The 12,729-nt window shown below is 58.3% G+C and overlaps 2 protein-coding genes across 4 annotated transcripts in view; one reads left to right on the forward strand and one right to left on the reverse strand.

The window, feature by feature from the left end:
* Positions 1-12,729, reverse strand: part of LOC142078030 (hemoglobin subunit epsilon) — a 150,576-nt gene that overhangs the window by 49,150 nt on the left and 88,697 nt on the right. The gene's annotated exons all lie outside the window — the stretch shown is intronic.
* RRM1 (ribonucleotide reductase catalytic subunit M1) overlaps positions 1-12,729 on the forward strand; it is a 43,232-nt gene that overhangs the window by 27,203 nt on the left and 3,300 nt on the right. The window contains exon 22 of one of the 3 annotated variants that reach the window (XM_075140501.1): positions 4,542-4,971. The exons of 1 other annotated variant lie outside the window; for it this stretch is intronic. In XM_075140501.1, coding sequence (XP_074996602.1) covers positions 4,542-4,564 — 23 coding nt within the window. In that variant the 3' untranslated portion in view covers positions 4,565-4,971. Of the gene's footprint in view, positions 1-4,541; positions 4,972-12,729 lie in introns of those variants that run through there. One more of the 3 variants, XM_075140504.1, reaches the window with a different exon arrangement.

The raw sequence follows: 12,729 nt of genomic DNA on the forward strand, positions 1-12,729 counted from the left end.
CAGGATTCACTGAACTCGGTACAGCTCTACCCTGCCAGCAAGTTTATCCCCTATCGAGCAAGACAGGGAGGAGAGAAACAGGGTGGAGAAATAAAGCGGCATGCTTGAAGTCATGAACACAGCCAAAGGCTGAGCCAGGTCTTCTCCGTCTCACCCCTGCCACTAAACCACCCCCCCTCACCAGCCTGGGTGATGCTCAGAGCACATTTCTCGGGGGAAACCAAGCAGGTGACTTTCCTTGAGGTGAAGAGCAGGTTTCGGTATGCACGCAATTTTCCGTGTACTTTCCACGCACGTTGAGTAGCTCGGGGTAGCCGGGGCTGAAAAGCTATGTAAGTACTAGAAAAATAAACCAGGACCAGTCCTGGACATTACTGCTTGACTGTCCACACTGTTAAATTGCTAGCGTGGTCACTGGTATGGTTTAGACAAGGGAGGACTACACCGAACAGTTCCTGGGCGTTTTGGGGGCTAGCAGGGGCAGTTTCAGTGTGGCCACCTTGTTTCTGAGTCTAGAAGACTTTTAGCGTGGGGGCATAGCAGGTGCATGCCAGTTGGCCACAGGGCCACAGAAGGGTGCTTGGCACCTTTTGGCTAATTTGTATAGGTGTGGAGAGAGGTCAACACGATTCTTGGGAAGATCTGAATGTTGATGTCCTTTGATGCAGTGGGCATGAGCCCCTTTTGTTTGTTTTGGGCGGGGTGCAGCAACACTGGACAGATGAAATGAGGCTGCTGGGGTGTGGGTAGCACTGAAGACAAACCATGCACATGCATGCAAGGCACAGTCCTCAGTGCTGGTGCTGTTTGGTGGGGCTCTGAAAAGGACGGGTCTTCCCAGATGAGACCCAGACAACACTCCCTCTTGCACGTGTGCTGATCCAGAGACAGCATTAGTTTCAGACTGGGTCCAAGATACAATCCCCATATTTTTTTTCCACCCAAGCACTGATGGCTGGTGCTCAGTGAACCCTATTTGCATCTTCCTTCCCATTACCACGGTCTAGGGTTGAAGAGACGTGCCCTGGTTTCTGTCCCTTAAGGTTTTCTATGCGCTCAGATCCTGATGCTTTGCCTTCATATGCCGTGACTCAGGCACATGTTTTGTTCAGAGTAAGGAAGCAAGCCCACTGCTACAGTAATGCAAAAGGAAATATTCACAGCATGCTTTTTGACCTTGATAGAGCTAGGATGCTTTGGGAATCTTGATCAGTTATGGAGGAGATTATCTGCCAGGCTGAGAGCTGAGACCTGGGCCCTGACACAGCCACTCCTCTGTGTCCTGTGGCTCTCAGGAGTTATCAGTGTACGATACACACAAGTACATTGTCCAGGGAGCACACAGTGTGGAGCACTCGCCCTTCTCCCTCCATCTCTCCCGTCTTCCCCTTGTTTGTGTAGCAGGGATCCCTGCAAACGCCCCTCCATCAGGGCTGGTGGATGGGGATGCTGCTAGCGCACGGAGGGATCCAGGGAGGGTGCTGGACTGGGGAGCCTTTGCTGTGAGTCGTGTGTTTCTGTTTGCTCTGGAAGGATGAAAGTCTGTCTGAGTGTTGGCAAAGAATCACTAAGCACGATTATCAACACAAGGCATTTTAGAGTGGGAGATGGAGATTAAGTTGATTCAGGGTTGACTGAAGCATCCCAGCTTTTGTGTATTTATTTTAGCGAATCTCTTCCACTCTGCTATTTCCTTGATAAAAACACAAATCCCTGCTTTCCTACTGTGAGCTGAGCTCCACTCCTGCCCCAGCACTGGCAAAAGCTCCTTTCTGAGAAGAGACCGGAGCAGGAGGTGGTGCCGGGGCACCTCCGTCCCGGGATCCCTGCAGGACGGCGGCGTGGGAGCCTGAGCCTCCTTTCAGTAAGAGTTAAGGGGTCACCACAGACCCCTACTGTCACCAGCATTGTGGCATATAACCCCCAAATGCAGCACTCCAAATGCCTTCTGGAAACCAGTGTGGTTGTTTTCCCCTTCTACTCAGCTGCTCCGGCACCTCATTGCTCTGACAACAAGCCCAGCCCTCTTTCAGCCTAACAATCTGCTTGGTTTCTAGCCAGCTATCCTGGGCTTGACAGCAACCTTATTCTACATCGCTCGCCTGCTGCCCGAGCGCCCGCCCGCCGAGCAGCCCAGCCCTCTCCCGCTCTCCTTCGAGCTCTGCCAGCGCCATCTCGCAGGAGAGGGCTCTGTGCTCGAGTTCCGCGTGGCTGGAGCAGGGGTACGGAGGAGGGAGTTTCTCCTCAGGGGTGTCCCATAGTGCAGGTCCCTGGGTGGCCGCTTTCCTCGCCAGGACCGAGGCATGGCAGCAGCGAGGCATTCCCAGTCCACAACTGGGAACCAGCAGTTTCACCGCCGGCAAAGCTGTTTATCGCAGTTCCTGACACGGTGCTTGGGGGTGTCTGTGAAAGCCGGGCGTCCCAGGGGAGCCAAGTTTTTAAGTCACGACTCAGGCGGTGTCGGTCCCTTGAGCTCGGCAGGGAAACACGCTCCGAGTCTCTGTGCAGCCTCCCTGCAGCCTTGACCCAGAAAGGCTCATTTTAAACATATGCCCAGGGTTGTGAACGTCAATGAACTGACTCATCAACAGCGCGTACCCACCAAAACACCCGATGGGAGAGGAGCGTCATTGTGACTTCCCTTGGGAGAGGAGCGGGCGGCTGTCCCAGGGCTGGGGAGTCCGACACAGGCATGGGCACGGGCACCTCCATCTCCAATGGGAGGTGATGGTGCAGACTGGGAGCCGCTTGAGGGATACCCTCCAGGGCCACAGCCCTGCACCACCAAGGGCACTGGGACAAAAGGCCATCCCTGGCAAAAACATGCAGAAAAGGTGAAGGACAAGAAAACCTATGGAGGAGGAGGTGATGAATGTGCACACCAAAGGAGCAGGGCAGAGGCAAAGGAAGAGGAGAAATGATGGGCAATGAGAAAGGCGGCTCCAGCATTTAGGATTTAGACCCAAACCCGGCTCCCTCAGGGCACCCCAAATCGCTGCCAGCCTGGGACCTCCGCTCACACACGGCCACATCCCAGAGCTCGGGGTGCACCCCATAAACAGGGAGGGAGCAGTGAATCGGGGACTCCGCCAACACACAGCCAGAGGCTAAAGATAGAGTTTGTGCCTGTCAGCTCGGTTTCACAGGAGGCAGGTTTCTGGCGAGGAAACCGGCTGTTTTTTCCTGCAGGATTATATGTTCCTCCACTGAAGTGCGTGGGCTTTGCCACAGGTGGATTTCTCCACAGTTTCTGACAGAGTGCTGCAAGAGCTATAAACCTTGCTCTGTGAGGGATGAGCGGGGAGCGTCGGAGGCGGCAGTGGCTCATGAGTCACTGGCGGTGCTCAAGGCAGCGTTATTAATTGGGAGGCCTCGAGGCTGTTCGCAGCAAGGACTTCTAGCAATTGCTCCTTCCTCCGCTTCTATTGAAGATTTTGCTGGCCATCTGGATGTCAGCATGAGTCTGGAAACTGCCCTCCTCCGGGTCCCCTGTGATAAATCCCCGTCCTTAGCTGTCAGCAGGTTTCATCAGCCCCTGCAGTCTGTGATAAGGTCCTTAACGACAACATCAAACGAGCTGGATGTCCACTCCCGAGCTCCCTGGGGCTGGTATGTCCCTTGCCTGATACCGTCTCTCCCGGTCCTTGCTCCTCTGCTGATTCCTTGTCTGGTCACCATCTCCTACTCCTGAGCTGTCCTGGGGGCATCCACTGCTTTACCGGGGTCCGGGCTGGCCTGGTCCCATGGCCAGGAGTTACCAGAGTCAGCTGGTCTGACACCCCCTCCCCTTTGGGTTGACCCTTGATGTGTTTTACCCCATTTCCACTCAAGTCTAGTTATTCTTCTCTTCAAGCCAGCAATCATTTACCGGATGAGTCACAGAGGAGCATGACTTGGGCAAAAATCAAGTCATGGTTTGGCAGGGGATTTGTAAGTGCCCCCCCATCTATTACACAATAGAGGATACTTAGGGAATAGTCAGTATGAATGCTAATTACGATATTAATAAAATGAGAAAGGAAAAGCCAAAGTCTTCAGGAAAGATTCCTGTCTGATTGAAAGAGATTAATAGACACTGCTCCCTTGTTCTATGCGATTGCCGGGGTGAAGAGATCCTGGCCATGGACCAGCTCTGCAGAGCTCTGCGAGCATCCCGGCTGGCCGGACAGCGGGCGGCAGACACGACGCTCCTCAGCATGCATCTCATCGCCCGCCTCGCTGGTCCCAGGACCTGCAGCACCAGACTGCAACGGCCGGGTGGGATCGTCCCTGTGGTCGTTGCTCTGTCTCTGTCCCGAAGAGAGCAATGCCCTTGTGATCACGCTGCTGCTGCTGCCTCCCTCTCCTGCCGACACGGTAGAGAGGAGCATCCTCAAATATGTGAAATCCCGGCAGGGTTCATGAGAACAGGCTGGCAGGAGAGAGGACAGGAGGGTGCGCGGGGAAAGGCTGCAGGACGAGTGTGTACACATCGAATCCATACAGGAGACACTTACACAAATCCCAATTTTGTGAGTTTGTCCATTTGCTTTGTTTTCCAGGTCTGAGTGCTGCAGTCTCATAGTCCCCTGAGAGGAGACATCAAAATGAAAGAGCCAACAGAGGTTCCCTCTCACTGGATCCTCCTGGAGAGGTCCGCCACCACCTGGGGATGTTCAGGTGGAAGAGGGACTCCTTGGCCCGCAGATCTGTTGTCCTCTGCTCTTCATCCTCAGTGCATTGTCACCACCCTCCAAAATTGCTGTTCAGCTTCATGTTGGCCTTTGACAGCATCTCCCAGTTTGGGTGTGACTCAGCTGCTCTTCTACACCCTGTTACCTCCACAATCCTCGTGGCTTTGCTCCACAATCTTTGTCTTTGCCCCTTTGCTCAGGGCAGGCACCCCGCTCCCAGCAGCACCTCTGAGTGGGACCGGGCGATGCTCTGCCGGTTTCCTTGCTCCCACCATCTGATATGGGCCACTCTGTCACCTTTAGGGAATGGCTCTTGACTGGCACTTGAAATCTGAATCCTGTGAGCTCGCTGTGGGTTTCCGTGGAAGCTGAGGCTGTTCCTGCAGCCTTTTTCTTGCGCTGTTTGCCTTTAACCGTGCATGCTGTAGCACATAGGGTAGGTAAGAGCCTTGGCAACAGGGCAGGCAGGCAAAGCACAACACAAAGCATCTTATTCAAGTTTGCCTCTGGTGATAGGGTCCATTGCAATGCGATTGTCACTGGATCTGGGAGCATCTAAAGCCCCAGTCACAGGCAGGGCCTCCTCGGCTGATCCTGGCCAGACCTATAAAGACCTGGGAGCAAAGTCTGTCAAACAGCACCAGGAAAGGCTCCTGGCCATGTAGTCCTGCCCTACAGGCTATTTGCATGCAATGAGCATCCCCTAACCAGGTCCCAGCCGTGGTACTAGGATCCAGGGACTGTTGCCACAGGCAGGTTAGACACAACCCTCCTGTTTTGAAGGCCAAGAGAGTTTAATGCATGGGCTTGGGTGGGAGGACAGCTCAGGAAAACCAGTCAAATGTTCACAGGTGTTATTAGAGCAGCGTCGGAGCTGTCCATAGACAATTCCTAGTTGTAAAGTCCAGTCCTAAGCCCCCCATGCTGGTGCCTGATGGATGCTTATGGTGCTGCCCATGCACCAGTGACATGGCAGCGCCTGGGAGCAGGGCATGCTCTCCTCTGCCCATGCTGCGATGGTCTCGGGGAGGATCAGGTGGATGCCCTGGTGCTTTATGCTTTCAGCTGGGGCTGGTGCTGCTTTGCACTGGGGAATGTCTCCACGGGCAGGGTCTGGGTGGACTGTGTCCCCTGCCTTGCTGGGCTGTGGTCCAGGAAGAGGAGGACTGTCCCTGTGGTAGTCTCAGCCCACAGTGCTCTGCAAACAGATGGAGAGGAAGCACTGATAAGAAATGGGGTGGGGGAGAGACTTGGACGTGGGTGGGAGCAGAGGAGAGGAGGCTGTGATGGGGCAGCAGTCCCTTCTCCCGGGGAAGAGGGGCAGAGGGAGCTGGGGAGCGCGGCAGCACTGGATGGGGACGGCTGTGGGGCTGTCGGAGCTCTTCTCTCTGCTGTACCCCTCTATCCTGGAGGGCACAGAGCCCCGACCCTTGCTGGACCTCTCCCAGGTTGCCCTGTTGGGCCATGGGGTGCTGCAGGGTCGCTCCGTCCTTGCAGCGAAGCAGAGCGCACAGGCAGGAATGACTGTGCTGTCCTCTGCCACCGCCTGCCTGTCTGTCCCTGGCCATGGCGCCCAGCCTTCACGCCCCACTGCAGCCCCTGCACCCACAGATGGACCAGGAATGAGGGTGGAGCAAACCAAAATCACCACTAGAGTGTTTAAAAGCTCCTGGACAAACAGGACCCCGGTTTCCTGCTGCTGTCCCCAACCGGAGCAGGGGCTGCACGTGGCCAGGGAAGGCGGCACAGCTGTTCTGCCAGGGCTGGTGGTTTTGGCAGGGGACACGTACAGCATTGGCAGCTCCGGCGCTGGGAAGGTTGGCAGGACCAGGGGGTGGCAGGGAGGCGGTGGCAGTGCAGGGGGGTGGCGGGAGGCGGTGGCAGTGCAGGGGGATGGCGGGGGGCGTCAGGAGGCGGTGGCAGTGCAGGGAGGTCGCAGGAGGTGGCAGGAGGCGGTGGCAGTGCAGGGGGGTGGCGGGGGGCGTCAGGAGGCGGTGGCAGTGCAGGGAGGTGGCAGGGGATGGCGGGATGTGGTGGCAGTGCAGGGGGGTGGCGGGGGGGCGTCAGGAGGCGGTGGCAGTGCAGGGGGGTGGCAGGGGATGGCGGGAGGCGGTGGCAGTGCAGGGGGGTGGCAGGGGGTGGCGGGAGGCGGTGGCAGTGCAGGGGGGTGGCAGGGGGCGTCAGGAGGCGGTGGCAGTGTGGGGGGTGACAGGGGATGGCGGGATGTGGTGGCAGTGCAGCGGGGTGGCAGGGGATGGCGGGAGGCGGTGGCAGTGCGGGGGGTGACAGTTCTGCCTTCTGGCCAGGAGGTGCCTCCCGCGCTCCACGCGTGGTGCCGTGCCCGGTACCACAGCCGTGTCCCCGGGGCAGCCCGGCCAGGCGCTTGCTGCTCGCCCAGGGCAGAGGGAAGAGGTTTGGAGACGTATTCATTTATTTTTTTCTCCTCCCAGATAGCCTGGCAGTGCGAGCAGCAGCAGCAGCAGGGAAGGGCTGCCCTCCCTGGGCTCTGTGGTCACTAATTAGCAGAGCAATGACCACCCTCACAGAGGCGCCGGCAGCTTGGAAGGGCCATGTCTTTCCAGAGAGGTGTTGGAGATGTGCGGGGCATCACCCAGACACACGCACCCCTCTACACCTGACACTGCACCCACGGCCCTCACTGACCCACTGGGCCAGAGCTGGCAGGTTTGGGCACCCTCTTCTCGCTGCCTCTGCAACCCCGGGACAGGGCACATGCTCCTCCTGCCGCTGTCCTCTCGGCTCACCCCGCAGCGGTGCAAATACCATGGTCCTCCTGGCTCAGCCACCAGTTGTGCAAATCTCAGGGCAGGGAGGAAGTCTGCTCCAGCAGCTCGCCTTTGTGGGGCTGAGGAGGGCTCGGTGTCCAGGGTTGGACCCCTGCCCCTCTGCAAGAGGGGCTGACATAGTGTGGGGGTGATGTGTGATGTTGTCTCTCCATGTGGTCCACCACGCGAGCGTGGAAGGGGCTTCAGGGCACCATCCCAGCAGTGCAGGTGGCTCCGACACACCCCGGGGCCCAAGGCACTCCAGCAGCCGTGAGTTGGATGTGCAGGACTCTGCGGGGGCCGTGGGCCGTCTGTGACCTGGAGGACGCACACCATCTCTTATACTGCCCGTTGCCAAATGGGTTCACCAGCAAATCCCCCGCCCCTGGCCAGGCATCAGCTCCTGGGCTTGCATGGCTCTGGTGGGCTCAGCCCGGTGCAGCACGATGGGGCGGTTTGGGGAAGGTCACTGGCAAACTGCCCCGTGTGTGCTCTGCCGGGGACTCAGCCCAGCAGCTCCCTGCAGCCCCGCCGCAACCGTTTGCTGGCTCAGACCCGCCTCGGGTCTCGCCTCTCTGGTCCCCCCACGGATAAAATGCTGTAGGGGTACCCCAGACACCCCATTCCCAGGGTGTTTTGCTCTGGGGTTGTGCCTGCGCAGGGGAATGAAGGAGAAGGGGGATGTTTTGCAATCCGGACTCTCTCCCTGACTGCTGCCACACCAGTCCTGTCCCCTTGGCCACCCCTTACCTGCCCGGACCAGCTGGGATGGGAGCAGGAGGCAGAGGTGGCCAAGGGGCCCGTCACCGACACGCTCAGGTCCTGCTGCTGCCTCCATGGCCCTGAAGAAACCCACCCTGGACTGCTCCACAGCTTGCGTTCTGCTGGGACCTGGCCTTGAACCAGCTCAGCAAAGGCCTGGTGACACTGGAGCCGATGCAAGGGCAGCTGGCTGCACAGCCGGGCACAGCGCTGGGGACTGGGCCGGGGCGGTGGCTGAGATGGGGGCTGCAAGATCTCCCCATCCCAGCCCAGCCCAGCCCAGTTTGGCAGGTTGTCTTCTCCTGACTGTGCTCCTGAAGGAGCTCCAGGGTGGCAGACCCCCGGGGGAGGCGGGTGCAGGGTGCATGGTAGAGCGTGCACGGCGCAGGTACAGGGTGCACGGTGCCCGGTGCACGATGCAGGGTGCCTGCCGCAGGGTGGTTTATGCACTGTGGGAGTGCTGAGCAGTCCATACCCAGGGCAGTGCTGTCCTGGTGGGGAGGGGACTTGGGTTTCGGGAGGCACAAGCTGAAGGGTTTGCTGGGGAACTGCTCTGAGAGCAGCACCAAGAGCTGCCCGATGTCCCATGCAGCCAGGAGAGCCATCAAGGCTGGCCCCGCACCGTGCCAGCACCACCTGGCCGGGTTGCATGGCCCGAGGTGGAAGCTCCCTGACACCCTCCCAGCGCTGCCCCGAGTCACACATCGTTGGCATGGCCGTAGGTCACAAGCACCCCCAAAACGGGGGCAGTGGGGACAAATGTTAGGGCAAGTCCCAGCATTTCGTGCTGGGTAAGAGGTGGCCTTGGGAAGCGCAGGCTGGAGCACGGCTTCGTCGCGGGCATCCGACGCACTCAGCCTGAACCCCGGGGGGGGATCAGGCTCCTGGCTTGGAGAGGAGCCGCTCCAGGCGCAGGACCCCCCAGCACCCCCCGCAGCAGGGCCGGGCACGGGATTTTGCGACGAGGCATTGCTGCGCTGGCGGCGAGCCGAGCACACCTCGCCCCAGGGACCGGGCACGTGCCCTCTGACTTACTTTCTTTCCTGGGCTTTCAAACAAGTCAAAGTTAAAAGCAATTCAACTTTGTTTTTTTTCCATCAGGCTCCCTTCCTGGGAGTAGTCCAATTAGTGCTAACGAGCTGGATGGTAATTACTGCACGAGGCCACAGGAGGATTGATCGCTGGTGGCCGGGCTGGCGCAGCCCCGGCCCCCCCGGCTGCTGCCGAGGGGCCAATTAGCGGGTTTGCAACTGATGACACTTCGCTGGGGATTTTGCATCAGTTTCTTGGCTGGAGCCAGAGCTGGTGGCACAGGGGTGGGGTGACCGTCCCCGCATCCCCTTGGTCATCGCACCTCGGTGAGAGACATGGCTGCAGGACCCTGGTCCCTCTTTCCAGCCCCCCTCCTCCCAATTAACTCCTTCCCGACGTCCCCCCAGCGCCTGCTAGTTCCCTGTGCACGATGGCCCCTTCCTCCCGCGGCCCCCAGCTCTGCACGGGGGCACCGCTGGCGCTGGGACCCCTCTGTCCCCTTGGCAGTCTGTCCCCCTTGCAGAGGGAGGCGTGTTTGGGCAGCTGTGCCTTGCTGTCCCCCGGTGCCCGCTATGGCCAGGCGGGGACACTCCTGGGGTGTTCCATGGGGACCCCCAAGCTCCCTCCTGGTGCTGGGGGGGTTTGCTCCAGAGCCCCACGCGTGGGGCAGCTGCAGACTTCGTGCAGCTCCCCTGGGTCCACGGGGCAGCTGCCTGGTACGGAAACGGGCAGCCAAATCCGAACTTTTCAGAGGTCTTTAAAAATCAGAGCCACCCTCCCCCAAACCCAGCCCCAGGGCTGGGACATTTTTAGGGGCTGAAAATGCCATGGTAAAATGAGAAACCTGTTCCAGTGACACCTCCAGCACCCACTGCCGGGAGTCGGACTTCGGGTGGTTTTTCTGAAAGGGACCTTCTGTGCTGCAGATCCCAAGAAGTGTTGCACGCTACAGACGTGTAAGGAAATGCTGCCGAAGAGTGTTAAATTTACCTGGGATTAAAATATACATTCATTTTGAGAGTGGCCGAGGGCATGGGCTCTGGTGGGAAGGGATGGTGCAGGCAGGAGGTGAACGGGCAAGGAGAATGGTGGGAGCTGGGGGCTCAACCTGGGGCCCCACACAGCCAGTGCTGGGCTTGGAAGGGGAAGTATGGGCTAAAAGCTTTTAACTTGTCTGCATCAAGAGCCTTCTTGGCCATGTGCATGCTCATCCAGCTCTTTCACGCCACCCTGCAGACACCTCCACAGCACGACCAGCGCTGGGTATTGCTGACCAAACCCACCGGCCTCTGCAGGTCTCCCTGCCCATCCCTGAACAGCCCTGCTGGTGGGCACCTACCCCTGCCCAGCACTCAGAGGGTTAAGCTGTTGTTTGCTTTGGACCCTTCACCCGAAGGAGAGATTAAAAATTAGCAAGTGAGCTATGGCTAATAGCTGGAAGTGTCCTGAGGCTAATTACTCAGCCGTGATGCATCTATCTGTTGCCACTCACGGCTACTTTGCAGGTAAACAAGGGAAAGTGCCTCTCTCCTTGGGGCTCCTGTAATCAGTGGTGGACAAACCTGGGTCGGGGGAGCTGCCCCATGGGAGCAACGGGGAAATCAGGTGCTGGGAGCAGCTCGGTGTCACAGGCTGAGTTCTGGTGACACGGACACCCCGAGCGCCCCGCTATGGCAGCCCCGTGCACGGGCTGCTCGGGGCTGTTTGCAGAGGGGACCCTGCAGGGCTCGGTGGGCCAGGCTGCGGCCCCGGGAGCAGCGGGGTGGCCTTTGCCGGTTCCTGGGCTCTGCCCACTTGAGCGGGGAGGAGAGGTCCAGCCCCGGCCTCGCGCCTGGGACGGATTCAGCCCATCCCTTGGGTGCCCCTTGCACGGAGCTGCCCATGCCACCCGCGCGAGGGCAGACCAAAGCATCTGCGTCGTTAGCAAACAGGGCTCTTGTCCACCTTTGCACGGTGCTGGGGCAAATGCTGTTCCCCCAAACTCGCCAACAGCCAAGACCACCTAGCTAGTCGGGACTTGCACCACCAGCGCTGTTTTATCACTGATTTTACGTCTACGGTGGGGAGAGAGCAGATCCCTCACTTCACAAAGCCCGGTCCCACTCACAGCCAAGTCGTGGGAGTTTTCTCAGTGAAATCACGGGTATTGGGGGCACGTCCTGACCACCGCTGGTAGGATGCCCGCTCAGCCAGGACCAACCTTTCCATGCTTGTACTTATAAAGTGCACGGAGGAGCGGCTGGTTCACCGGGTCGGTGTGCTGGTGTCCATAGGGACCTGGGTGGGCTGGAGAAATGGGCAGCAGGAACCTCAGGAAGTTCAACAAGGGCAAAGTCCTGCCCCTGGGGGGGAAGAAGCCCAGGCACCAGCACAGGCTGGGGCCACCCGGCCGGAAAGCAGCTTGGCAGAGAAGGTCCTGGGGGGCACCAAGCTGACCACGGGTAGAGGTGGCCAGGGGTGTCCTGGGCTGCACCAGGAGGAGCCAGGCCAGCAGGCCGAGGGAGATGATCCTTCCCCTCTGCTCAGCACTGGAGAGGCTACACCTGGAGTGCTGGGTCCAGTGCTGGGCTCTCCAGTATGAGAGACAAGGGCATACTGGAGAGAGTCCAGCCAAGGGCCGTGAAGATGCTGCAGGGGCTGGAATCTCTGCTATGGGGAAAGTTTGAGAGAGCTGGGACTGCTCAGCCTGGAGAAGAGGAGAAGATCTTACTAATGTATATAAATGTATATACTAATGTATATAAATACCCAAAGCGGGGGTGCAAAGACCCAGGTTCTTTCCAGTGATGCCCTATGCCAGTGGCTCTGGACCAAGCTCATAGTATAGGTAGGATGAGAGGAAAAGGCCTCAAGTTGCGCCAGGGGAGGTTTAGATTGGATATTAGGAAAAATTTCTTCACCAAAAGGGTTGTCAAGCATTGGAACAGGCTGCCCAGGGAAGTGGTGGAGTCACCATCCCCGGAGGTATTTAAAAGACGTGTAGATGTGGTGCTTAGGGACATGGTTTAGTGGTGAACTTGGCAGTGCTGGGTTAACGGTTGGGCTCGATGATCTTAAGGGTCTTTTCCAACCTAAACGATTCTATGATTCTATGATTCAATCCTGAGATCTTTTCCTTTTAGATGTTTGGTGGCTCAGATGAGTGCTGGCAATGGTGCATAGCTGGGCACAGGGGTAAAGTTTGCCATCACGCACACTGCTTGAGCATTTCTGCCTGTGGGAGGGTGGGAGGTGGCAAGCTGAGAGCTCACCTGTGGTGTCTGTTGGAACTTTAAATTTTTATTTGTGGAAAAACCATGCTGCAGATGTTCTTGATGCGGAGAACAGGAAGCAGAAACAGAAAAGATCACACTTAATTTTTAGTCCTTTGCTCTCTTAGAGTCCCCCTGTCCAGAGCCATGCACTGATCTCTGGCAGTGTTCAATTTAGGCAGGAGCATCTCTGAAGGCATTGATGGCAGGGAGCACGTTGTACAA

This window comes from Calonectris borealis, chromosome 1 (genome assembly GCF_964195595.1).
Source record: "Calonectris borealis chromosome 1, bCalBor7.hap1.2, whole genome shotgun sequence".
NCBI lineage: Eukaryota > Metazoa > Chordata > Aves > Procellariiformes > Procellariidae > Calonectris > Calonectris borealis.